The sequence below is a fragment of the Scyliorhinus torazame genome, chromosome 25 (assembly GCF_047496885.1).
Source record: "Scyliorhinus torazame isolate Kashiwa2021f chromosome 25, sScyTor2.1, whole genome shotgun sequence".
Taxonomy (NCBI): Eukaryota; Metazoa; Chordata; class Chondrichthyes; order Carcharhiniformes; family Scyliorhinidae; genus Scyliorhinus; species Scyliorhinus torazame.
Window position 1 is genome coordinate 11,578,692 of NC_092731.1, and position 27,143 is coordinate 11,605,834.

The following is a 27,143-nucleotide window of genomic DNA, read 5'->3' on the forward strand; positions in this document are numbered from 1 at the left end:
GTGAAGTGGTTATCGGGTGTCATTGCGGGTTGGTATTAGCTTTGAGACGACAGGGCAAACAGTGAAGATGACAGTTAGAACAAAGAACAAACAAAGAACAGTACAGCACAGGAACAGGCCCTTCGGCCCTCCAAGCCCGTGCCGACCATGCTGCCCGACTAAACTACAATCTTCTGCACTTCCTGGGTCCGTATCCCCCTCTTCACATCCTATTCATGTATTTGTCAAGATGCCCCTTAAACGTCACTATCGTCCCTGCTTCCACCACCTCCTCCGGCACCCACTACCCTCTGTGTAAAAAAACTTGCCTCGTACATCTACTCTAAACCTTGCCCCTCGCACCTTAAACCTATGTCCCCTAGTAATTGACCCCTCTACCCTGGGGAAAAGCCTCTGACTATCCACTCTGTCTATGCCCCTCATAATTTTGTAGACCTCTATCAGGTCGCCCCTCAACATCCGTCGTTCCAATGAGAACAAACCGAGTTTATTCAACCGCTCCTCATAGCTAATGCCCTCCATACCAGGCAACATTCTGGTAAATCTCTTCTGCACCCTCTCTAAAACCTCCACATCCTGGTAGTGTGGCGACCAGAATTGAACACTATACTCCAAGTGTGGCCTAACTAAGGTTCTACAGCTGCAACATGACTTGCCAATTCTTATACTCAATGCCCCGGCCAATGAAGGCAAGCATGCCGTACGCCTTCTTGACTACCTTCTCCACCTGTGTTGCTCCTTTCAGTGACCTGTGGACCTGTACAGCTAGATCTCTCTGACTTTCAATACTCTTGAGGGTTCTACCATTCACTGTATATTCCCTACCTGCATTAGACCTTCCAAAATGCATTACCTCACATTTGTCCGGATTAAACTCCATCTGCCATCTCTCCGCCCAAGTCTCCAAACAATCTAAATCCTGCTGTATCCTCTGACAGTCCTCATCGCTATCCGCAATTCCACCAACCTTTGTGTCGTCTGCAAACTTACTAATCAAACCAGTTACGTTTTCCTCCAAATCATTTATATGTACTACAAACAGCAACGGTCCCAGCACTGATCCCTGCGGAACACCACTAGTCAGAGCCCTCCAATTAGAAAAGCATCCTTCCATTGCTACTCTCTGCCTTCTATGACCTAGCCAGTTCTGTATCCACCTTTCCAGCTCACCCCTGATCCCGTGTGACTTCACCTTTTGTACCAGTCTACCATGAGTTGTTGAGTTTCTATTCACGATAGCTGTACCAGATAAAAATAACAAATATGCTTGACTTGACTAATTTTTCTGATTCCTCCCTGGAGTATTCATCCTGCCTGAAAAGCCAGCTGGTTGTGTATCTGCTTTATTTTCTGGCTGTTCCCACCCAGAAAGAGATCAAAATCCTTTTACAATTTGTGTACATTAGAAACGAGAACAAAGCTAGCTCATTCACATCTTTAACCAGCGACCACCACCTCTGATCATCCGCCATTTTTTACTTGTGATAAACCAGACTTTACAGCATTTGATTTTAATTTTTCCAATTCAGGGACAATTTAGCGTGGCCAATACACCTATCCACACAGCTTTGGTTCTGGGGGTGAGACCCATGCAAACATGGGGAGAATGTGCAAACTCCACACGGACAGTGTGGCCAGGAGAGTGTGGCGCCGTGAGGCAGCAGTGCTAACCACTGCATCTCCATGCAGCCGTCTACAGCATTTTAGATATGAGCAAGTCAGAAGCTGGGGATTCTGCAGCGAGTAACTCGCCTCTTGACTCCCCAAAGCCTGTCCACCACCTACAAGGCACAAGTCAGATCTGTGATGGAATACTCTCCAATTGCCTGGATGCGTGCAGCTCCTACAACACTCGAGAAGCTCGACACCATCCAGGACAAAGCAGCCCCGCTCGATTGGCACATCATCCACCACCTTCAAGATTCACTCCCTCCACCATTAATACATAGCAGCAGAAGTGTGCGCCATCTAAAAGATGCACCGCAGCAACTCAACAAGTTTCCTTTGACAGCACTTTCCAAACCCCTGACCTCTACCACCTAGAAAGATGAGAGCAGCAAGTGCATGGGGATCACCGTCGGCAAGTTCCCCTCCAAGTTGCTGAAGCTTTCGATGTTGCACTCATCAGGACATATTCAAGAATACAAAATTTCAAACAACCACAATAATCTCTCTATACCAGAAACAGGTGCTGATTGGTTGACTCTACCCCAGAGATGGAGAAAGTAATGGGGAACAATTGGCTCCCTGAGCTCTTGGGTAATTCAAAAAAAGACATCAGTTTTATCAGGCGTCATCGGCAGGTGAATTTTACATTTTTGCCCGACTGTAACCAGAGTTGTGAAAAGAAATTCCTCTAGTTCCTTGCACTCATTTCAGTGTAAATATGTTAACTGATTGGCAACAGAGATTGGTTACTAATGGCGAGATTGTTAGTCTGTTAGCAGTTGCCAAACTGACAGCATGTGTGTACAGCAGAAGCTTAACGGGTTTTTGAATGGGAAAACAGTTCCGCTTACCTGACGTAGAAAGGGTAAATAATGCAGAGGGAAGTCATTCTACTTTGAACGTAACATTTGCAGCTACAGAGATCTCTCCTAGGGGAAGAGTGAAGGGCAGCAGAAAGGGGTCAACCTCGGCATATGACGGACTGGCAGATCAGGTGCAGATGGGTTAGATTGGTGTGTGCAGTTGGTGCAAGGCAGATGAGAGTGATATAATACCACGTTTGGCAGAGCCCTGGGGGGAGTCGCTACGAGCAGAGAGAAATGATATTCACAGCACAGAAATGGCCATTTAATCCAACTGGTACAAGCTGGTGTTCCTGCATCACACAAACCTTCTCCCACCCCTACTTCATCTCACTGACACAGGCTCTTCTCTTTTCCCTCATATACGTAGCGAACTTGTCCTGACATTAATGCTATTCTCCTCCATCCCATGTGGTGGTGAGGTCCACATTCTGACCACACTCTTGAGTAAAAGATTACTTCCGAATTTCCTGTTGGATTTATTTGTGCCTACCTTATATTTATGGCCATGGTGAGTTGTAGCAGTGCAGCCTGTGGATGGTATGCACAGCTCATTTTGAAGGTGATGGATTGTTAGAATCCCTACAGTGCAGAAGGAGGCCTTTCAGCCCATCAAGTCTGCACCGACCCTCCGGAACAGCACCCTACCCAAGCCCACTCCCCCACCCTGTAACCCCACCTAACCGGCACATCTTTGGACTGTGGGAGGAAACCGGAGCACCCAGAGGAAACCCATGCAGACACTGGGAGAACGTGCAAACTTCCCACAGTTGCCCAAAGCGGGTCCCTGGCACTATGAGGCAGCAATGATGACCACTGTGATTTGCAATGATGTGTTAATGTTGAAAAAGAATCCATCTCGAACAGCAGGCTGTCCTATTTTGTCGTCTGCTCTCACAGTTATGCAAATGGTACTATTTCTGTCTCATTGCTTGTCTTTGAGTCCCAGTTGTCCCTTTGACTTTCAGATTTCCAGATGTCGAAGATCAGGCTGTTGATTACATCGCAGCAGAATTGCAACTGTTCCTGAAATTGAGAAACCACCTTCTCAAAAGCACATGGCAATGGTGTTAGCTCAGATAGGAACAGGTTGTGTGCGCTATAGTCTTCCCCTGTCATGTTGCCAAGTTGTTCTGTTGCATAACTTAAGATTCCCCTGCTAAATAATAAATTCTTACGAGGAAACCCTGGACAGGCAAAGCTTGTATCCGCTGGAGTTTCAAAGAATCAGGGGCAACTCGATTGAAACATAAGGTCCTGTGGGATCTTCATGGAATGGATTTCTTCTTGTCGGAGAATCTAGAACTGAGGGGCCACTTTAAAAATATGGGGGAGCCCATTTAAAACAGACATTTCTTTTCCCAAGGGTTGAGAGTCTTTGAATATTTTGACGGCAGTGCTGGATAGATTCTTGATGAACAAGGGGACGAACGGTTATCGGGAGTGAGCAGGAATGTGGGGTCGAGGTTACAATCAGATCAGCAATGAGTGTATTGAATGGCGGAGCAGACTCGAGGGACCGATGGCCTCCTAATTCATATGTTCGTGAGCTCAATCAGATCTACTTTTGCTTCACTATTGTAACTGTTTTTCCACAGTTTCTATTCATAATTGTTGTGCGGTCTACACATTTACAATGTATTGATGATCCGCTTTGCACCCTCCGTTGCTTGGATTGTTCAGACATGCACTGGCCATCTCCTTCAGCACCCTTGTCAGTAGGGGGGGGGGGGTTACTTTCACCCACCTCGTGGCTGAAACACCTCAATCACATGGTGCTGGAGTTCCAGAAACATGCTGAACCCTGACTGAGTTATTGGAACTGGAATTCTTGCTTGACAGGGGAGCTCCCCACCCTGACTCTGAATCAACAGTGATATTTGCTTTGGAGGGATGGACAGAGGTTCCACCCTTTACTGTCACTGATCAATGCCTTGCCAGCCTCCCCGAACAGGCGCCGGAATGTGGCGACTAGGGGTTTTTCACAGTAACTTCATTGAAGCCTACTTGTGACAAGCGATTTTCATTTCATTTCATTTTAACTCTTGCTTGCTTTGTTAATTGTCACTCTGTATTGACTGGATATGGTCAGCGCTGAGTCCATTATTATTCCCAGGTCTCTCTCCAGCCCCTGCCCTAACTGGTTCATTATCAGCTCGATGCCCCATTAATTTCTTCCAATGTATATGGCCATCTATCCACCTGTATTCAGCTTCACCAGCCAAAGATCTGCCCACCTCTAAATGCTGTCAGCTTCCATCTCAATCCACAGATGCTTGATCAGATCCCACACTGCTTCCTCTGTGTTATCTGAATCTGAATGTGCTTGGTTGGTATGACTTAGTTATTTATCAACTTTACTAAGGGAATCTTAAAAATCCACTGGTTACAACAATTTACATTTATACAGCATCTTTAACGTAACAGAGTGCCTCAATGTGCTTCATGAGAGCATTAAAAGACAAACTTGACACTGAACCATTTAAGAGACACTATCTTGGTTAAAATGCCTTCATGTTAATCTGAAAATTGGAGGCAGTGCAGCGAAGGTTCACAGGAGTGTCTCTGGGATGAGAGAGTTGATCTCTGATGAGGGGATGAGTAAATTGTGTCCGTATTCTCTGGCGTTTAGAGGAACGATCCGGATGCAGGGTACCAATATTTGGTGACAGGAAGATTCCACCTGGTGTGAAAAAATGTGTTGAAATGTTACAAATAATTTGGTGCCTAAGTAGTAAGAATACAATTTAATTTTAGCTCTTTCTCACACTGCCGAAAGAACGGACGCCGCAGCCAGTTTGAACGGTGTCTCAGCCTGATTGTGCTTCAGGATAACTGCCCTGCTTTAAGAGAAATTAAATGTGTTGATGCAATTTTGAGACTGAAGTGTTTTTCTGTTCTGCAGCAACATCGGAGTGGATTCAGTTTTTCAAAGATGCTGGGATTCCTGCAGGACCTGCTGTCAACTATGCTGTCAGCTTTGTGGACAACAGGTATGTTTCTTAACCCTTGCTCAATTAGCTGAAAAGAACTTGAGGCCTTCCTGGACAGTTTTCTCTATTCTACTATAAACATTAGATGTATGAACTTAGAACAAACATAGAACACACAGTGCAGAAGGAGGCCATTCGGCCCATCGAGTCTGCACCAACCCACTTAAGCCCTCACTTCCACCCTATCCCCGTAACACAATAACCCCTCCTAACCTTTTTGGTCACTAAGGGTAATTTATCGCGGCCAATCTACCTAACCTACACGTCTTTGGACTGTGGGAGGAAACCGGAGCACTCGGAGGAAACCCACGCAGACACGGGGAGAACTTGCAGACGCCGCACAGACAGTGACCCAGCGGGGAATTGAACCTGGGACCCTGGCGCTGTGAATCCACAGTGTTAACCACTGTGCTGCCCATAACAAGAACTTGGTGGTTTTGATTTTATTTGTGATTTTGACAAACTGCCCCCACCCTATTCAGATATAAGCATCTGATGGGAGGTATATGAGAGACTGAGGCCAACTTTCTTCCTCTCTGTATGAAGCTGCTTAAACCCACTTGCCCCTCGTTCACCCACGTCGGTATGTTACGGCTGCTGGTGTTTTTAAATTTCACCACAGATGAATGAGTCCATAGAGTAGCAAGCGCGGGACAGCAAGTTTAAAAAAGCCACTGGGCTGGTCAGTGTGAGGGGGTCAGGTCAGGTAGAACAAAATGGCAGCCCCCATGCCGAACGCTACCAGTGGAGAGCACTTATGTTTTGCTGCAGAGGCAGGAAGAAAAAGAACCTGGCAAAGTATTAGTCTGTGCTTCCTGCGATTTAAACAAAATCTGAATATGTTCATGAGAAGCCCGGGTGCAGTCCGGCAGTACGGTGGCCTCACGGCGCCACGGTCCCGGGTTCGATCCCTATCTCCGGGTCACTGTCCACAAGGAGTTCGCACATCCTCCCAGTGTTTACGTGGGTTTCACTCCCACAATCCAAAGATGTGCAGGGTTAGGTGGATTGGCCACGCTAAATTGGCCCTTAATTGGAAAAAATGAATTGGCTACTCTAAATTTAAAAAAATAAATTTAAAAATCTGGTGCAGTTCATTGAAGCACCAATCTCTTCGAATTACAGGCATGTGGCATCTGGGAAAGACTGTGCCTGCACATTTCCGATGCTAACTATGGTAATGTACCGACACAGGGTGGGGATGAAACATTTACGAGTTACAGATAATTGCTTTCACCTCACAAGCATGAGTTCCCATAATTGCCTCCTTCATAAAGCTAAATTTAGCTTGCACTTAAAAAATGTGTTGCTGCTGGCAGATGATCTAATAGTATTCCTGCTGTGAGCTTCTGCCAATGATTCCTTACTAAAGAACCCTAAAGGTATGCATTGCCAGCGTCTAAAAGATTTCCATGTTTGAGCCCTGACTGTTATCTCATTAATATAATCCAGAGATAGGAGCAAATCATTTATTTTGGTGATGAATCAGGGTGGGAACCTGCATGTGCTATGGTCGTGAATCTGTATCCTAGATCTCTGTGAAACAGAATCTCATTGAGATTTCCTGCAATATCACTCATGTTTTGTATTGAAGAGGAGAAGGTGCACTTTGCGCATTCTAATTAGATATACTTCAAATGTGGCTGTAAAATTCCTTTGTTTCTACATTAAATCAAATGACAGAAAGAAGGCTGCTTGCATCATCAATCCCCCCCCCCAACTCCCCACCATGATCCCCTCATGCGACCCAGGGACCCAGTCAGTTTGTAAACTTGAGGCCCTGACAAGTTAATTGCTAAACCATAATAGGGAGAAGGGCTTAGAATTTATTCCCTGTTTGAACAGAACAAGTTAACATAAGAACATAATGTAAGAACTAGGAGTAGGCCACCTGGCCCTTCGAGCCTGCTCCGCCATTCAATGAGATCACGGCTGATCTTTTGTGGACTCAGCTCCACTTTCCCGCCCGAACACCATAACTCTTAATCCCTTTATTCTTCAAAAAACTATCTATCTTTATCTTGTAAACACTTAATGAAGGAGCCTCAACTGCTTCACTGGGCAGGGAATTCCATAGATTCACAACCCTTTGGGTGAAGAAGTTCCTCCTAAGCTCAGTCCTAAATCTACTTCCCCTTATTTTGAGGCTATGCCCCCTAGTTATGCTTTCACCCACCAGTGGAAACAACCTCTCCGCATCTATCCTATCTATTCCCTTCATAAATTTATACGTTTCTATAAGAGGCACCCCCTGCCAAATCCTTCTAAATTCCAACGAGTTACTCTGAGGCAGGGATGTGGTTGAAGTTCTAAAGGGTTCCACAAGCTGCTCAGTTAATAGTGGTGACAGAAGCAGGAGGAACCCGTTTCGCCCCTCGAGATTCATCCGTCAGTCATTCAATGAGTTTGTGGCTGGTCTGCAGCCTAACTCCATGTGTTTGTTCCATATCCCTTAATACCTTTGGTTAATAAATGTCTATCAATCTCTGCTTTAAAATTCACAAACAATTTGGAATTAATTGCTGCTTCCGGTAGACAGTTCCAAACTTCTGCCACCTTTTTGTATGTAGGAGTGTTTCCCATTTCACTGTTGAAAGGTCTGGCTGTAAATTTTAGACTCTGTCCCCTCAGTCTAGACTCCCCAGCCAGAGAAAGTAATTTCTCTCTATCTACTCTCAATACCTTGAAAAATCACCCCCGAACCTTTTAAACTCCAATGTAACCGCACCTCATAATTTAATCCTTGGAGCCCAGATATCATTAGGGTAAATCTACCCTTCACTCTTTCCCTCTTTCCAAGGCCAATATATCATATTTCCCATGTCAGACAGTAACACTAGTGCTCCAACTCCTTCCTAAATTGGATAGAGCAGTGGTAGGAAAGCTTCCCTATCCTTGCCGAGCCCAAACACATCCTACTACACCAGTGTGACACTTACATTCCCACCAGGTTTTGTGTTGATTTCGCTATTGAACTATAAAGGTCTCTAACACAGAAGGAGGCATTTAGCTGTCGTGTCTATACGGGTTCTTTTCTTGAGCAGTTCAAAACTGATTTCTTCCGGTTGCCCAAAAAATTCTATTGCTTCAAATATTTTATCCAGTTTTCCCTTTTCAAAAAATGCATTGAGCTCTGCTTCAGCTCTGCCCTGTGACCAAACATTCCATCCTGCAACACCCTCTCTCTGCTGTCATCTTTCCCGTTCTGTCCCCATTCTCTTGTAACCTAACGGTGCCTGTGAGTTAAGTAACAGATGGCTTCATGTATTAAATTACTGGGGGTGTCCTGTGATTGAAAGAACTGTCTTGTTCAATGATGAAGACATTCAACTAATCAATCAACAAATAAAGTTGTACAAGAAAGCAATTTATACCTCTAACTAGGTCAGGAGTACACATCACAATCTACCTTTAAATGCACTGAGTATGGTTTGATTTTCTCAGCAATAATTCTAGCAGGCTTTTCTGTTAAACTGCATCGACTCGTCGGAGAGCCCATACGTTTGAGATCCAAGCTTTTGAATACCAGTAGTCTGGAGACAAAAGCAGTTTTCTTTGGGAAAGTCCTTGAACAAATCTGTAGAGCAGTTCTCCTCATCTTAAAATGGCTGCCCTCTTATCCTGTGACTCAAATCCCATGTTCTAGACTTTCCGACCAGAATTAACAGCCCCCTCAGCATACTTCGTTAAGCTCTCTTAAGAATGTTACACATTTCTTTTTTTTTAAGGGGCAATTTTAGCGTGGCCAATCCACCTACCCTGCGCATCTTTGGGTTGTGGGGGTGAGACCCACACAGACACTGGGAGAATGTGCAAACTCCACACGGACAGTGACCCGGGGCCGGGATCGAACCCGGGTCCTTGGCGCCGTGAGGCAGCAGTGCTCACCACTCTGCCGCCCTAGAATGTTACACATTTCGATCAATTCTCATTCTTCTAAGCGCCAGTGCTTATCGGCCTATTCTATTCACCTCTCCCCATGGGCAGCCCGCTTGGCCCAGAGAGCTTTCCAGTGAACCCTTGTGACCCCTCTCTAAGTTAAGCATATCCTTTCTAAGGTAAGGAGAGCAAATGATCAGAATTCATGTTGTTTACAACAGCGGAGTACAGAAAGAGCTTTCAGTTTGCAGATGCAAAGTTCCATATTGGCGAGAGAAAAATAACATCCCAATTCCTCTCATAGCTGTTTGATGATTCTTTCAAAGTAAGGTCAACAGTTGGTGCTGGATTTGGGGACTGTTGTATGACAGACCAATATGGATGAGGGACTGGATTGAGAATACCCAGGCTCATCTCCTGTATGACCTTTGCAACCCACACGGGAATCATGGCGACATTTGATGCAACATCCCAGCGGTGAAAAACCTACGTTTAAACTGTTTTTGTTCTCCCAGGATACAGAAGAATATGCTCATGGACCTCACCAAAGATATCATGAACGAGCTGGGCATCTCTGTCATTGGAGATATTATTGCCATTCTCAAACATGCCAAAGTGGTGTACAAGCAGGTGAGGACTGGTAAAGTTATTCCTTCAACTAAACACTGTACGTGGGCCTCTTGTTTCAGTATTTGTGTCAATAGTGATATAAAACCATTTGCTTTCTCTCAATTCTGTTATTTGCCACTCAACTTGCATTAGGTAATAACAAATAATGTTTTGAACTAACTCCCATTGGTGCGGCATTAATCTATACATAGCTTTGCTCCGAAGTATATTTTCCAAATTACTTGTTTGGCAGGTTTCATTGCTACTGTATCTGTCTCTGAATTGAGGGGATGGATGCGGTTCAGGAAGGAAATGAATGTGGAAAAAGCCTCTAAATGTGACCACTAGGACGTAAAATCAATGCACGAGACGGTTATTTATATGGGATTGTGTCTGTAATGTAAAGGGAAACAGGGCAATTTATACTAACTAGGTTGCCTTCCCTGGAACAACTGGAGAGGTGGAAGATTTAGTTCAAAGGTGCAATATTGCAGATGTGGGAAATCTGAAGTAAAGACGGAGAATGCTGGAAATACTCCGCTCTTGTGCAGAGAGAAACAAAGTTAACGTTTCAGGCCGACGATCTTTCTTCAGAAGTGGCAGAAGTTAGAAATGTAATAAGGTTTTGAGCAAGTGAAAGGTCGGGGGAAGATGACGAGCAATAAAGTGAAGATCTGTGATAGGTTGGAGGACAGGGGAGGTTAAATGACAAAAAGGCTGGCGTGAGGCTGAAAGGAGTGGTAATGAAACGAGCAAAGAAACAAACGGTGTCCAGAGCAGATGTGTTACATTTGGCTGCGTGTTCTCTCAGTAAAGGAAGCCAGTCTTTCTTAAACAGAGGTTTGTTCACAAAACCCAGGGGTCGCAAACACATTGGGGGAAACCTGTTCTTATATGTACTTAAGAATAATGTCCTAACATTTCCCCAAGTTGTCACACTTTTACAACTAGAGTATGCACAGGATTGCAACGTTAACAGTGTGAGTGGCAGGATGACGAACCACTAAAGCAAAAATGAGAGTAAAACCGAAACTTACTCCGAGAAACGAAACCCAATGGGGCCAGAGATTCCATTCTAATATTATTGACCCAGAGTTGAGTGCGGATGGCTGTTGAAAGATGAGGTGATGTTCTTCGAGCTTGCGTTCAGCTTCATTGGAACACTACAGGATGCCAAGGACTGAGAGGTCAGCATGAGAGCAAGGTGGGGAGTTAAAATGACAGGCCACTGGAAACTGGGGGTCACGCTTGCGAACTGAACAGAGGCATTCTGCAATGCGGCCAAACCAACCTGCAGCTGGTATTCCCGACATTGAGCAGACTGCACTGCGCGCAGTGAATAATACAGTGTGCCAAACTGAAAGAAGTACACATAAACTGCTGCTTCACCTGGAAAGGAGTGTTCAGGGCCTTGGACAATGAGCAGGGCGGAGGTAAAAAGTCAAGTGCGTTGCATCTGCTGCACTAGCAAGGAAACGTGCAGTAGGAGGGGGACTTGAAGAATGAACCATAGTGTGCAGAGGGGACGGTACTGTTGGAATACTGAAAGGGGAGAGCAGGGGAAGTTATCTTTGGTGGTGTCATCACGCTGGAGGTGATGATCTATTGAATATGAAGGCTGGCGAGGCGGAGGTGAGGGCAAGGGACCCTGTCATAGTTCTGGGAAGGAGGCTGAGAACAGATGTGCGGGAAATGGACCAGACATGGTCGAGAGTTCTGTCAACCATGGGATTGGGGATTCCTTGATTGAGGAAACGATATTTATGATGAGTTGTTTGGTTGGGTCTTTGTGTAGGGTCAGTGTAGTATCCAGTTTGTTCCTTATTGAGGCCATGGGCATAAATGGAAAAAACACAAAGTGTTTAACAAATATGTTCAATGTTAAAGCGTTTAATTAACCCTGTACACTCAGATGGTGAAAAAGTTACGACGGTCATCAGCCTCGGTGAGTAAAGCAAGATTTTTATGAAAAGCTCTCAAAAACGGCAAAATTTAGACAGGACCAAATTTTCACATGAAGCAATTCAGTTTATCCAAGGTGTGAACACGAAATGGGTCAAGTCCTGCAGGTACATGGTTCAGGATTGATTTCTGACCTCTGGCCAATTGCATATGCATTTCACACGTCACTCGGTCGCACAAGAAACCTGACACTGCTTACAGGGGAGTGGTCACAGCATTTCGCAGTTTAAGTTAATCACTGCCAACATGTACCACACAGCTAACCGAATCAACGTACACTGTATTGTCACAAAGTAGCTACAGTGCTGTAAATTTTGAGAGAGGGAGGGAACGAGAAGGGACAAGAGGGGACAAGGGAGAGGGGTGGGAGAGTGAGAGAAAACAAACATTCCCCCCACCTGAGGAGCAGCATACTTGCCTCAGAGGGAGTGCAAATTGATTCACAGAATGAGCTGAACGCCCGAAGAGGAAAGATTGAGCAGAATAGCCTACATTCCCTGAGGTTTTGAAGAATGAAAGATGTTCTCATTGAAACTAATTAACTTCTGGAGGGCTTGACAGAGTTATTTCTCCTGGCTAGGCAGTCTAGGACAGTCACAGTCTCAGAATAAGGGGGTCAACCATTTAGAACTGAGAAGAGGTGAAACTTCTTCAATCAGTATTGCGAGCGTTTGGAATTCTCTGTGCCAAAGGGTATGGTTGCTGAGCCATGTTCATTCCAGACTGGGATCAAGGAGTGTGGGGATCGCGTGGGAAAGTGAAACTGATGTAGAAGTTCATGAATGTGCGGTCTGCGCGGGGTGAGGGAGCACCTGGCCTAAAATAGATAAGTCCCCGGGACCTGATGGGATTTATCCTAGGATTCTATGTGAGGCCAGGGAAGAGATTGCTGGACCTTTGGCTTTGATTTTTATGTCATCATTGGCTACAGGAATAGTGCCAGAGGACTGGAGGACAGCAAATGTGGTCCCTTTGTTCAAAAAGGGGAGCAGAGACAACCCCGGCAACTATAGGCCGGTGAGCCTCACGTCTGTAGTGGGTAAAGTCTTGGAGGGGATTATAAGAGACAAGATTTATAATCATCTAGATAGGAATAATATGATCAGGGATAGTCAGCATGGTTTTGTGAAGGGTAGGTCATGCCTCACAAACCTTATTGAGTTCTTTGATAAGGTGACTGAACAGGTAGACGAGGGTAGAGCAGTTGATGTGGTGTATATGGATTTCAGCAAAGCGTTTGATAAGGTTCCCCACGGTAGGCTATTGCAAAAAATACGGAGGCTGGGGATTGAGGGTGATTTAGAGATGTGGATCAGAAATTGGCTAGCTGAAAGAAGACAGAGGGTGGTGGTTGATGGGAAATGTTCAGAATGGAGTACAGTCACAAGTGGAGTACCACAAGGATCTGTTCTGGGGCCGTTGCTGTTTGTCATTTTTATCAATGACCTAGAGGAAGGCGCAGAAGGGTGGGTGAGTAAATTTGCAGACGATACTAAAGTCGGTGGTGTTGTCGATAGTGTGGAAGGATGTAGCAGATTACAGAGGGATATAGATAAGCTGCAGAGCTGGGCCGAGAGGTGGCAAATGGAGTTTAATGTAGAGAAGTGTGAGGTGATTCACTTTGGAAGGAATAACAGGAATGCGGAATATTTGGCTAATGGTAAAGTTCTTGAAAGTGTGGATGAGCAGAGGGATCTAGGTGTCCATGTACATAGATTCCTGAAAGTTGCCACCCAGGTTGATAGGGTTGTGAAGAAGGCCTATGGAGTGTTGGCCTTTATTGGTAGAGGGATTGAGTTCCGGAGTCGGGAGGTCATGTTGCAGCTGTACAGAACTCTGGTACGGCCGCATTTGGAGTATTGCGTACAGTTCTGGTCACCGCATTATAGGAAGGACGTGGAGGCTTTGGAGCGGGTGCAGAGGAGATTTACCAGGATGTTGCCTGGTATGGAGGGAAAATCTTATGAGGAAAGGCTGATGGACTTGAGGTTGTTTTCGTTGGAGAGAAGAAGGTTAAGAGGAGACTTAATAGAGGCATACAAAATGATCAGGGGGTTGGATAGGGTGGACAGTGAGAGCCTTCTCCCACGGATGGATATGGCTGGCACGAGGGGACATAACTTTAAACTGAGGGGTAATAGATATAGGACAGAGGTCAGAGGTAGGTTCTTTACGCAAAGAGTAGTGAGGCCGTGGAATGCCCTACCTGCTACAGTGGTGAACTCGCCAACATTGAGGGCATTTAAAAGTTTATTGGATAAACATATGGATGATAATGGCATAGTGTAGGTTGGATGGCTTTTGTTTCGGTGCAACATCGTGGGCCGAAGGGCCTGTACTGCGCTGTATTGTTCTATGTTCTATGTTCTATGTTCCTCCTAACTCTTTGTTCAGGTAGAATAAATAAAGAGATACTCTGCAGAGGCTCCGCCACTAATCAGACAGCACAGCGAAAGCAAAATAGTGCACATGCGGGAAATCTGGCATAAAAAGAGATGCTGGAAATGCTCAGCAAGTCGGGCAGCATCTCTGGTGAGAGAACAGGGTTAACGTTTCAGGTCACTGAACTTTCAACAGAATGGTGAATGGTCAGCAGCCTGTAACATTAGCTCCCTTTATCCCGCCACAGATTTCGGGTGATTGGCAAGAAAGGTAACTTTGGGCAGCACGGTGGCACTGTGGTTAGCACTGCTGCCTCACAGCACCATTGACCCTGGTTCGATTCCGGCTTCGGGTCACTGTCTGTGTGGAGTTTGCACTTTCTCCCCGTGTCTGCGTGGGTTTCCTCCGGGCGCTCCGGTTTCCTCCCACAGTCAAAAGATGTGCAGTTTGGGTGGATTGGCCGTGCTAAATTGCTCCTTAGTATCCAAAAGGTTAGGTAGGGTTACGGGGATAGGGTGGAGGCTTGGGCTCAAGCTCTTTCCAAGGGTCGGTGCAGACTCAATGGGCCAAATGGCCTCCTTCTGCACTGTAGGGATTCTATGAAAATGAAGGAAAGTTGTTTTATTTGATCAGTGATTAGAGTTTTAAATACACTGCATGCTACAGTCGTTGTCACAGATGCGATTAAAGCCTTCAGAATGGAACTGGATAAATACTTGAAGGAAAAAGAATTGTAGGGATGTGGGGAAGAGCTGGGGAATGGGATTAACTGGATTGCTTTATGCAAGAATTGGCGCACAGTGGATGGACCAAATTCCCACCTCCTGCATTGTTCTCTGTTTCTCAGCTCTCTGTATCACAGAATAGCGACCCTCGGTGTTTGAGTTTCTCTATTACACCCTTTTTATTGATTATTTCTTTTGAAATTGCTATTAAAATTATAGTAATGGGTGTTTTGAGCCCAATAATATATTTTAGAAATGTTGGATATATTATCATACCTCTCCCTTTCCTCTTGTCCCTGAAACTTTATTGAAGCCCTATTGAGAACATTCTTGATTATCTTCTGTCTGCACTTGTTCCCTAACCCCGGTCATTTTGAGCCACACTGCATAGTTTCTTAAGCTGGACCTCCTACTTCTTCTAGGAACTTGCTAAGGTGGCCACAGAATCTATAAGCACCAGCCACGGAAATGTGCAATTCGAGTTAAAAAGAACGGGCAACTCTCGTAAGTAAACCCTGTTTGCAGATGATTATTTTTTGTAAATGTTGGATGGCCTTTAAAACTGTAATTTTATTTTGCACGACTGCATAATCACATTTTTTTTTTTTTTTTTTTTTTTTGCAACTTCTTCAAGCGTTTTTGCAAACTCTTTATCTGTATAAGCTTGTAGCCTTAAACTGAGATGGTTCCTATGCTGTGTACCCCATGCTGCAGTTAGTCTGTAGCTGCAGAGTCCAACAGGACGTCAGGAGAGAGCTGTGCAGGCGAGTTTCAGCACGCATCACAAAGTTACACTCACCCCCCCGAAAAGTGAAAGAGCTCTGAGAGCGCACTGGAATTACGCTGTCAGTGTTGAGTCCAAACGGTCCAAGAACTTCCTGAAGTCGGTTAAAGAGGAGACATTGCACACTTGCATTCCAAAGTGCTTCGCAGCCAATTAATTACTTTTCAAAGCGTCGTCGCTCTTCAGTAAATGATTGCAGAATCTCTTCTGCACATCAAGATCTTTCCGATCCTCGGCCAGACCCGGGATGTGAGGGGACTGTCTGGTCAGGGACTGGTGACGTTTTGATTGTAGTAGATAATGGTTGAGATTAAAGACAGCTGCTTTTGGAATAAAGCCACAAGATTCCACGGGTTTTGAACAAACAAAAATAAAATTTATTATACAACCTCTGAAAGATAAGACTATTTACAAGATATTTCTCAGACTCGTAACGTTCAGAATCAACTTGTGGTACGTGTGAATTAACAGGCGAACTGGGGTCAAACACGCCACGCTGAATGATAATGTGAGTTCCGGCCAGTAATTTGGGTTACCGTAGCTCTCGGGGTACATGAAACAACAACTGCTGCGGTTCACTGCGTAATCGCCCTGGGTGGCAAAGCTCGTGTTGGCTTGGGGTGCGAATGTGGCTGCTGTAGAACCACTTTGGGTCACACACACAGCATGTATGTGGTGGACCCAAAGTGGGTGATGTGCCTATATTATCTCTACTCACACAGTAGCACTGACGTTGAGAAACAGACACCCCGCAAAATCGTAGCGAGTGATTGAGTTTAGAGGCTCGGTGGGGAATACTTCATAACACTTCCATCAATGAAAAACAGAGTTTGTTTATTCTTAACAACATTATCAGAGTGGTTTTTAGGCAGGAAGTTCAGGGTTTTTTTTTTGTGGAACGACTAGACTGTTTATATGACACTGAAGAAATGGGATTGATTCTGCCCAAAGGGTTGTTACTACTCCTGTGACTAAGTTAATTAGTGTCTGGGTCTGTGCTATATGCATGTGTCCTCTCTATTTTTTCCCCCCTTTAGCCGCCTCTAGAATGATTGCTAACAGTTTGAGCAGAGATTCCCCACCTTCTACTCCTGTCCGGAGATCTGAAACCAACACTTCCAAGATATCCGTCACTGTGGCCAACAAACTTGCCACAAAGAAAGCAGGTATGCAAAGGGAAGGAGACCTGAAAGCTGGTCACCATTTTCCTGTTACCTTAAAGCATGAAGCTTGAGGCTGTAAGCCCTGTGTGATGCATGTTTAGACTTTGTTTTGTTTTACTTTCCTTTCACCCGTTCCCGTGGTTTGGTAGCTCTCTCTCCTTTCCTGGCCACAGACACGTTATAACATCTGACAGGGAAATAGATTTCAGTGCAACTGTTGATCATCCTCCGCTCCCGCACCATTGTCTCCTTTTGCCTCTTGTCGGTAACAAGATGAGGATGTGAGGATACAGGATGTGAGGGGCATTTGTTCCCCAGGTTCTGGCAGCTCTCTAGTATCTCAGTTAGATTTTCCTACCCGACCCCAAAACCATGATTGTCAGCATATTATCTGAGTGCGACAGGGGTGGGAAATCATAGCTAAACCCAACCCTAACTTCCCCTATGCTTTCCAGCAAGTGTCACAGGATAGCAAACAGGATTGGGAACTGATGTGGAGAATCTAAAGATTCTTGACACAGAATCAGCTGTAGGTTTATCAAGCAGCAGTTTATTAATACAAGTGTGCGTACAGGGGACGGCACCCCTTAGGTTGCTCGAAGAGGCTTCTCAAAGTTGTACAGTTTCCTCCATATGTTTATACCATCCTCGCAATCCTTCATCATTGACTCACTTTGTTCTTTATCTCACACAAGTCAAGGAATGGCCTGTTCTTTAACACAAACAATGCAGCATTTTATTCAAAAACACAAACCCGAGGACGGCACAGTGGCGTAGTGGTTAGCACTGCTCCCTCACGGCGCCGAGGACCCGGGTTCGATCCCGGCCCCAGGTCACCGTCCGTGTGGAGTTTGCACATTCTCCCTGTGTCTGTGTGGGTCCCACCCCCACAACCCAAAGATGTGGATTGGCCACGCTAAATTGCCCCTTAATTGGGAAAAAAAGAATTGGGCACTTTAAAATTAAAAAAAACACACACTTGCCTTATCTAACTTGACGATTTACTACAATGCCCAGTCATTCACGTATCCCAGCCTGTAACCAAAAGGTCACATTTCTTACGACACATACTCCAGTCAGCTCTTTTATACTGTAAGCACTTATAAAATCTTATACCAGCAATTTGTCAAGCCTGAGTATCCCATTATGCACCACATCAGGAACCTTGGTTGCTCCTTGTTTTCTCCAAACTGAAGTGCTGAGGAATAACTGTGGTGACAGCCCACCATTCCTGTTCCCGATAGCTGACTGGGAGCCAGTGATCCTGCGGCTCTTCTGCTCTGTGTGCCTTAGGCGACCTGGTCCTCTCCTGTCCCATCCCATAATTCAATGAGTTAATAGTTGAGAGGAGCAGATTGTACTTTGATCTTCAATTAATGATGTATTTTTAGCCAATCTTATAGCCAGGCCTGCAAAATATTACTTGTGACCAGTTGATAGCGTAATATTTTGCTTATGTGGACAGAATGTAGTGAAGTGTGGGGATAGAATTCCCAATTTGACTCGCAGGATAAATTCTCAATGGTGTTTTCTGACTTTCTGCTAATGAATCCTGCCAGCTGAATGCATTTGCTCTCTCTCTCTCTCTACTGCTCTCGGGAAGAATAGAATGGCCGTTTTGACCGCGTGCGTCTTCTGCATGTGGCTGCAGACTGATAGGGGTGACTGTGACCCCCAAAAAACGGTGATGGTTTTTAGCAGTCATTGCTGATGTAGTACGAGTTATCACCCGCGGTTCACTGTTAATTCAAATCGGTCTTTTCAATGATAATGCAAATTATTCGATAATTTTAGTGCGGCAAGATAATTGGTGCTTAAAAATTGAATTGTTTGTGATGAGGGCAGCACGGTGTTGCGGTGGCTAGCACTGCTGCCTCACGGCATCGAGGACCCGGGTTCGATCCCGGCCCCGGGTCACTGTTCATGTGGAGTTTGCACATTCTCCCCGTGTCTGCATGGGTCACACCCCCACAACCCAAATATGTGCTGGGTGGGTGGATTGGCCGAACTAAATTGCCCCTTAATCGGGGGGGAGGGGTGGGAAAGAATTGGATGCTCTAAATTATAAAACATCTTGAATTGTGAAATAAATTGCGTTAAAACCACTTCAGAGTTGGACAACAAGATGTGGTGGAGGTCGTTAGAATCTGACTTGAAGATGTGTTTCCCGTTCCTTTGCGATCGACCTTTCTTCACACCTTAAACTGACCATCGGCGTTTTGTTGTTCAGTTCTCACCAGACCAGCTGACCCAGGTCCCGAAACCTCAGCAAAGCGGCGCCGTGTGACTGCGGAAATGGAAGGTAAATACATAATCAGTATGCCAAAAGGGACAACCGCAAAAACTAAGAAAATCCTGGAGCAGCAAGCCGGGAAAGGTAAAGTGCTCACACAGTGCTTACTGTTGGGTGATTGCAGCATGCTAACACAGCAAGTACTCCTTGTGTTGTAGTGTGCACTAAACCTGTAAATATCCTAGCACTAATAAACAGGGCTACCAATTCTTTGCTGCGAATCTAGTATCGCTGATTCGCCAATTTGAAGACTTGCCGCTCCTGCCTCTCTACTTTAGACACCAGAAACCTTCGAATTCGCAAGACGCTAACACTTCTAATTGAAACGAAATCCTAACCGTACAGGTTTCAATCTCTCTCCTGTATGTTTGAAATGACTGAGCGGGTACCAGTGCTGTAAATGTTTGTTCTTTCATCCTCTTGCTCCAGGCTTGCCGAGAATGTCTGTTTTTGATCGGCTTGGCGCAGAAGCGAAAGCAGACACCACGACCGGGAGTAAGGTGAGGCCTGAATGCGCTGGAACATATTATTATCTAAAAAGAAAAGCATCCAGCTTGATTTTGTTTTCAGTGAGAAAAATCAGATGAACCGTCGAAACCTAGACTCCTGAGTTCAAATTGCACCATGGCTGGTTGCAAAATGGAGTCGATTTGCTGGCACCAAGTAAAATGACCCAACTGGTTTATTAATCTCCTTCAGAGAAGGGAATCTGCCAACTCTATTCAGTCCATTCATGCATGACTTCACCTCCATACTACATACTTAATTCATAAACACCGAAGTCAGCCACTTGGCTGCAGAAACAGTTGGGATTGGGGAACAACAAGGAGCGTAGGAGCTGGATGAGGCCACCCAGCCTTTGATTCTGTTCCGCCGTTCAATGAGACAATGACCCCCCCCCCCCCCCCCCCCCCAATAAATTCTGGTGGAGAGGAAACCCGAGACACTACACGTGTAGTGTCTCCCACCCACCCTCCTCCTCTAACCTAATAATAAGATCCATTGGTGTGAGGTAAGTGCCATATTATATTATTATTGGCATTATTATATTATATTATTAGCATTGCGCAGGTCAAGGAGACACAGCCGGAGTGAGAGATACAGACAGTGAGAATTTGCTAGTTTGGTGCAGTGAGGTAACCAGGAAAGGTAAGTGATTAATCTAATTGTGCTGTTTTTCAGTTAAAAGTGCAGGGTAGTGTCTGATTGGCTGAAGCTGCCCCCACCATAAACTTAAATTAAATTAATTAATTAGTGATGGCTGGTCAGGTGATGTGCTTGAGCTGCTTGATGTGGGAGCTGGCAGATCCCATTGCGAGCTGCAGCGACCACATCTGCAGTAAGTGTTGGCTGCTCGAAGAGCTCCGGCTCAGAGTTGATGAGCTGGAGTCTGAGCTTCAAACACTGAGGCACATCCAGGAGGGGGAGACTTACCTGGACACTGTGTTTCAGGAGGCAGTCACACCTGTCAGAGTAAGTAGTTTAAATCCTGCCAGTGGCCAGGGACAGCAGGGTGTGACTGCAAGTCAGGCAGGTAAAGGGAACCAGCAGTCAGGAACTCAGGAGCCTCAGCCCTTGACTCTGTCCAACAGGTATGAGGCACTTGCTCCCTGTGTGGGTGGCGAACAGGGTTGCAGGAAGGATGAGTCAGCTGACCAAGGCACCATGGTTCAGCAGGCCATTCAAGGGGAGGGAGTAAATAGGCAAGTTGTAGTTGTAGGGGATTCTATTATCAGGGGGATAGATAGTATCCTTTGTGAGCAGGATAAAGAGTCCCACATGGTATGTTGCCTGCCCGGTGCTAGGGTGCGGGACATCTCTGACCGGCTTGAAAGGATACTGGAAAGGGAGGGGGAGGATCCAGTTGTTGTGGTCCATGTCGGTACCAACAACATAGGCAAGTCTAGGAAAGAGGACCTGTTTAGAGATTATAAAGAGCTAGGATTCAAATTAAAAAAACAGGTCCTCAAGGGTCATAATCTCCGGATTACTGCCCGAGCCACGTGCAAATTGGCATAGGGAGGCAAGAATAAGGGAAGTTAACACGTGGCTGAAAGAGTGGTGTGGGAATGAGGGGTTCCTTTTCATGGGACACTGGCATCAGTTTTGGGACAGGGGGGACCGTTGGGATGGTCTCCACCTGAACCGAGCTGGGACCAGTGTTCTGGCGAAAAGAGTAAATAGGGTGGTCAATAGGACTTTAAACTAAAGATTGGGGGGGGAAGGGAAAGTCAGGGAACCAAGAGGTGAAGTAATCAGTGGGAAGCGTAGCTGCTTAGGAATACAAAAAAGCACGAAAAGACAGAACTCAGGAGAGGTTACAATAGTCCCCATCCCACAAACTATGACACAGTGTATGGAAAGGCTCAGTAAACCAAGGTCCACCACACTAAGAAAACAAAAAGGGACGGTCAATAGAGAATTAAAGGTGCTATATTTAAATGCGCGCAGTGTACGGAACAAGGTAGATGAGCTTGTGGCCCAGATTGTGACTGGCAGGTATGATGTGGTAGGCATCACAGAGACATGGTTGCAGGGGGTTCAGGACTGGCATTTAAACATCCAGGGATTCACAACCTATCGAAAAGACAGAGAGGGGGCGGGGTTGCCTTGTTAATTAGGAATGAAATTAAATCAATAGCACTAAACGACATGGGGTCGGATGATGTGGAGTCTGTGTGGGTAGAGTTGAGGAACCACAAAGGCAAAAAAACCATAATGGGAGTTATGTACAGGCCTCCTAACAGTGGTCAGGACCAGGGGCACAAGATGCACCACAAAATAGAAAGTGCATGTCAGAAAGGCAAGGTCACAGTGATCATGGGGGACTTTAATATGCAGGTGGACTGGGTAAATAATACTGCCAGTGGACCCAAGGAAAGGGAATTCATTGAATGTTTACAGGAGGGCTTTTTGGAACAGCTTGTGATGGAGCCCACGAGGGGACAGGCCATTCTGGACTTAGTGTTATGTAATGAGCCAGACTTGATTAAAGATCTTAAAGTCAGGGAGCACTTAGGAGGCAGTGATCATAATAAGGTCGAATTCAATCTCCAATTTGAAAGAAAGAAGGTAGAATCAGATGTAAAGGTGTTACAGTTAAATAAAGGTAACTACAGGGGCATGAGGGAGGAACTGACGAAAATCGACTGGGAGCAGAGCCTAGTGGGAAAGACAGTAGAACAGCAATGGCAGGAGTTTCTGGGAGTAATTGAGGACACAGTACAGAGGTTCATCCCAAAGAAAAGAAAGGTTATCAGAGGGGGGATTAGGCAGCCATGGCTGACAAAGGAAGTTAGGGAATGCATCAAAGCAAAAGAGAAAGCCTATAATGTGGCAAAGAGTAGTGGGAAGTCAGAAGTTTGGGAAGGCTACAAAAACAAACGGAGGATAACGAAAAGAGAGATAAGGAAAGAGAGGATCAAATTTGAAGGTAGGCTAGCCAGTAACATTAGGAATGATAGTAAAAGTTTCTTTAAATACATTAAAAACAAACGGGAGGCAAAAGTTGACATTGGGCCGCTCCAAAATGACGCTGGTAATTTTGTGATGGGAGACAAGGAAATAGCCGAGGAACTGAATAAGTACTTTGCGTCAGTCTTCACAGTAGAAGACATGAGTAATATCCCAACAATTCCGGAGAGTCAGGGGGCAGAGTTGAATATGGTAGCCATCACAAAGGAGAAAGTGCTAGAGAAACTAAGAGGTCTAAAAATTGATAAATCTCCGGACCGAGATGGGCTACATCCTAGAGTTCTAAAGGAGATAGCTGAAGAAATAGTGGAGGCGTTGGTGATGATGCTTCAAAAGTCACTGGAGTCAGGGAAAGTACCAGAGGATTGGAAAATCGCTGTTGTAACCCCCCTGTTCAAGAAGGGAACAAGGAAAAAGATGGAAAATTATAGGCCAATTAGCCTAACCTCGGTTGTTGGCAAGATTCTAGAATCCATTGTTAAGGATGAGATTTCTAAATTCTTGGAAGTGCAGGGTCGGATTAGGACAAGTCAGCATGGATTTAGTAAGGGGAGGTCTTGCCTGACAAACCTGTTAGAGTTCTTTGAAGAGATAACAAATAGGTTAGACCAAGGAGAGCCAATGGATGTTATCTATCTTGACTTCCAAAAGGCCTTTGATAAGGTGCCTCACGGGAGACTGCTGAGTAAGATAAGGGCCCATGGTATTCGAGGCAAGGTACTAACATGGATTGACGACTGGCTGTCAGGCAGAAGGCAGAGAGTTGGGATAAAAGGTTCTTTTTCGGAATGGCAACCGGTGACGAGTGGTGTCCCGCAGGGTTCAGTGTTGGGGCCACAGCTGTTCTCTTTATACCTGAGGTGTGGTGGTCCTCCAGTTAAACCACCACCAGTCCCCTCAAAGAGGAGAGCAGCCTCTGGGACGCATGGTAGCATTGTGGATAGCACAATTGCTTCACAGCTCCAGGGTTCCAGGTTCGATTCCAGCTTGGGTCACTGTCTGTGCGGAGTCTGCACATCCTCCCCGTGTGTGCGTGGGTTTCCTCCGGGTGCTCCGGTTTCCTCCCACAGTCCAAAGATGTGCAGGTTAGGCGGATTGGCCATGATAAATTGCCCTTAGTGTCCAAAATTGCCCTTAGTGTTAGGTGGGGTTACTGGGTTATGGGGATAGGGTGGAGGTGTTGACCTTGGGTAGGGTGCTCTTTCCAAGAGCCGGTGCAGACTCGATGGGCCGAATGGCCTCCTTCTGCACTGTAAATTCTATGATTAAGGACAGTGGCGACTTTACCTTTATCCTGGGCACCATCTCACCCTTTTTTGTCCTGTGTAAAACACTAGTTCGACGCCAACTGGAGTATTGTCTCCAGTTCTGGACATCACCCTTGAGGAAGAATACAAAGGCAGCGGAGAGAGTGCAGAATAAGGGAATGGTTCCAGGGACGAGAGAGAATTCAGTTACGTAGATAGTTTGGAGAAGTTGGGACAGTTCACCTTGGTGAAGTGAAGGTTGAGAGGTCATTTGATGGAGGGAGTCAAAATCATGAGGTGCCTGGATAGAGAAGATGTGGAGAAGCTGACAGGAGGTAGAGAACTAGTGGGCGCCGATATAACGTGACTGGCAAAAGGACATGAGCAAAAACCCCTTGGTACTCAGCGTGTGGTTAGTATCTGGTGACCATTTGAAGTATCTGGCAATGCGTTTCTACATCAAAGAAAGACTTGCATTTCTATAGTTGCTTGGGACATCCCAGATTGATTTCAATCCAACTTTTGAAGTGTCGTCCCTGTTGTGATGTGGGAAGCGTGGCAGTCCCCTTCCGCACAGCAAGCTCCCACAGACAGCGGTGTGATAATGACCAGGTAATCTCTGTCATGATGTTGGTTAAGGTATGCAGTATAAATATGGACAGACCGAAAACGCTGGAAACACTCAGCAAGGTGGGTCAACATCTATGGAGCGAGAAACCGAGTTAACATGTCCGGTCCAAAGGCCTTTCGTCAGAACTGGTAGAAGTTAGAGTTTCTAAGCACTTAGAGAGCTGGGAAACTTGATGGAAAGAACAAAGGAGAAGATTGTGGGAGTGTGAAGAGGAAGTGTGAATTAAATATAGAACGTAGGAGCAAGAGGAGGCCATACGGCCCTTCCAGCCTGCTCCGCCATTCATTATCAACATGGCTGATCATCCAACTCTGTAACCTGTTCCTGTTTTCTCCTCTTTCCCCCCCCCCCCCCCCCCCCCCCCACCCCCATTTGATCACTTTAGCCCCAAGAGCTGTATCTAACTCCTTGAAAACATACAATGTTTTGACCTCGACTGCTTTCTGTGGTAGCAAATTCCAAAGGCTTACCACTCTTAGATGGTTTACCCCATATCCCTAGACTGTGACCCCTAGTTCTGGACTCCCCCGCCATCAGGAACATCCTTCCTGCATCTACCCTGTCCAGTCCTGTTAGAATTTTATAGGTTTCTATGAGATCCCCCCCCCCCCCCCCTCCAGCGAATACAATCTCTCAATCTCTCCTCGTACGTCAGTCCCGCCATCCCAGGAATCAGCCTGGTAAACCTTCGCTACGCTCCCTCGGTAGCAAGAACACCCTTCCTCCGATAAGGAGACCAAAACTGTATGTGTGACCTCGCCAAGACCCTGTATAATTGCAGCAAGACATCCCTGCTCCTGTACTCGAATCCTCTCGCTATGAAGGCCAACATACCATTTGCCTTCTTTACCGCCTGCTGCACCTGCTTGCTTTCAGTGGCTGGTGTACGATGACACCCAGATCTCATTGCACATTTCCCACTTTCAATCTATAGCTATTCAGATAATAATCTGCCACAGATTAGCCCATGCCACAGTGTACATTCTCCCAGTGCCGAAGGAGACGATTCGGCCCATCAAGTCTGCACCGGCCCTTGGAAAGAGCACCCTATCCCCGTAACCCAGTAACACCACCCAACCTTTTTGGACACTAATGGGCAATTTATCATGGCCAATCCACCAAACCTGCACATCTTTAGACTGTGGGAAGAAACCGGAGCGCCCGGAGGAAACCCACGCACACACGGGGAGAACGTGCAGACTCCACACAGACAGCGACCCAAGCCGGGAATCGAACCTGGGACCCTGGAGCTGTGAAGTAACAGTGCTAACCACTGTGCTACCCTGCCGCCCTATATTTGAGGGGTAGATCAGCTGTCATCCTCACTCTCGAGGAATGGTTCATGGCACAGCGACCAGGGTTTTAAACATCTTGCGGCCCTTCATAGGCGGAGGACACCCAAGGGTTAGGGGAGGTAACCAGAGTTGCTGTGTCTGAAGAGCAAGGAGGGAGCTTCTGAATACAAGGGATGAAAGAGTGGGAGGATAGGATTTATTTCACAGCTGGAGTAACTTCAAAGCCTGCACTAATTAATTGTAGTTATTAAGTCATAAATCACATTTGTGAATGGTTCTGAAGCATTCTTCACCGCTTTCTTTTGGTTGTTTCCCACTGGGCAGTAATGTTCCTTTTCTTCCAAGCGAATAGATTAATTTCTTGGTCATCAGACCCATTAATTTTATGGGTAGTTGGCTGAAGAATCACTTGGGCTAAAGCAGGCTGGTGTCAGATTGCTGTGGTGCATTTATTGAACCGTTTTCCTCACGCAGAATACAAAAGAAATATTTTACTATTTGAGTGCACTTGCAAATGGTAAACAGATGGCAGCATGGTGAAGTAGTGGTTAGCACTGCTGCCTCACGGCACCGAGGACCCAGGTTGATCCCGCCCCGGGTCACTGTCCGTGTGGAGTTTGCACATTCTCCCCATCTCTGCATGGGTCTTACCCCCACAACCCAAAGATGTGCAAGGTAGGTGGATTGGCCACGCTAAATTGCCCCTTCATTGGGTGGCACTGCTGTACAGTGGTTAGCACTGTTGCTTCATAGCGCCAGGGTGCCAGGTTGGATTCTCGGCTTGGGTCGCAGTCTGTGCGGAGTCTGCATGCTCTCCCCGTGTCTGCGTGGATTTCCTCCGGGCGCTCCGGTTTTCTCCCACAAGTCCTGAAAGGCGTACTTGTTAGATGAATTGGACATTCTGAATTCTCCCTCCGTGTACCCGAACAGGCGCCGTAATGTGGCAACTAGGGGATTTTCACAGTAACTTCATTGCAGTGTTAATGTAAGCCTACTTGTGACAATAATAAAGATTAAGTAAAAAAAAAACGAAATTGGGGGGAAAATAAATTGGGTACTCTAAATTTAAAAAACATTTTTTTTTTAACGCAAATGGTAACCAGATCACGCTGAGAATCCAGAGGTAGTCAATCAATTTCTGAAGGGACAATGTTTTGAGTGAAATCCTTTGCCAC

General features: G+C 45.8%; 1 protein-coding gene across 6 annotated transcripts in view; it reads left to right on the forward strand.

Annotated features, from left to right (window-relative positions):
• Positions 1–27,143, forward strand: part of c25h19orf47 (chromosome 25 C19orf47 homolog) — a 43,252-nt gene that overhangs the window by 9,779 nt on the left and 6,330 nt on the right. For 2 of the 6 annotated variants that reach the window (XM_072489996.1, XM_072489993.1), the window contains exons 2-7: positions 5,437–5,524; positions 9,919–10,033; positions 15,504–15,585; positions 16,903–17,031; positions 19,259–19,405; positions 19,751–19,821. In XM_072489996.1, the coding sequence (XP_072346097.1) occupies positions 5,437–5,524; positions 9,919–10,033; positions 15,504–15,585; positions 16,903–17,031; positions 19,259–19,405; positions 19,751–19,821 (632 nt within the window). The remainder of the gene's footprint in view (positions 1–5,436; positions 5,525–9,918; positions 10,034–15,503; positions 15,586–16,902; positions 17,032–19,258; positions 19,406–19,750; positions 19,822–27,143) is intronic. The other 4 variants (XM_072489999.1, XM_072489994.1, XM_072489995.1 and 1 more) reach the window with 3 other exon arrangements.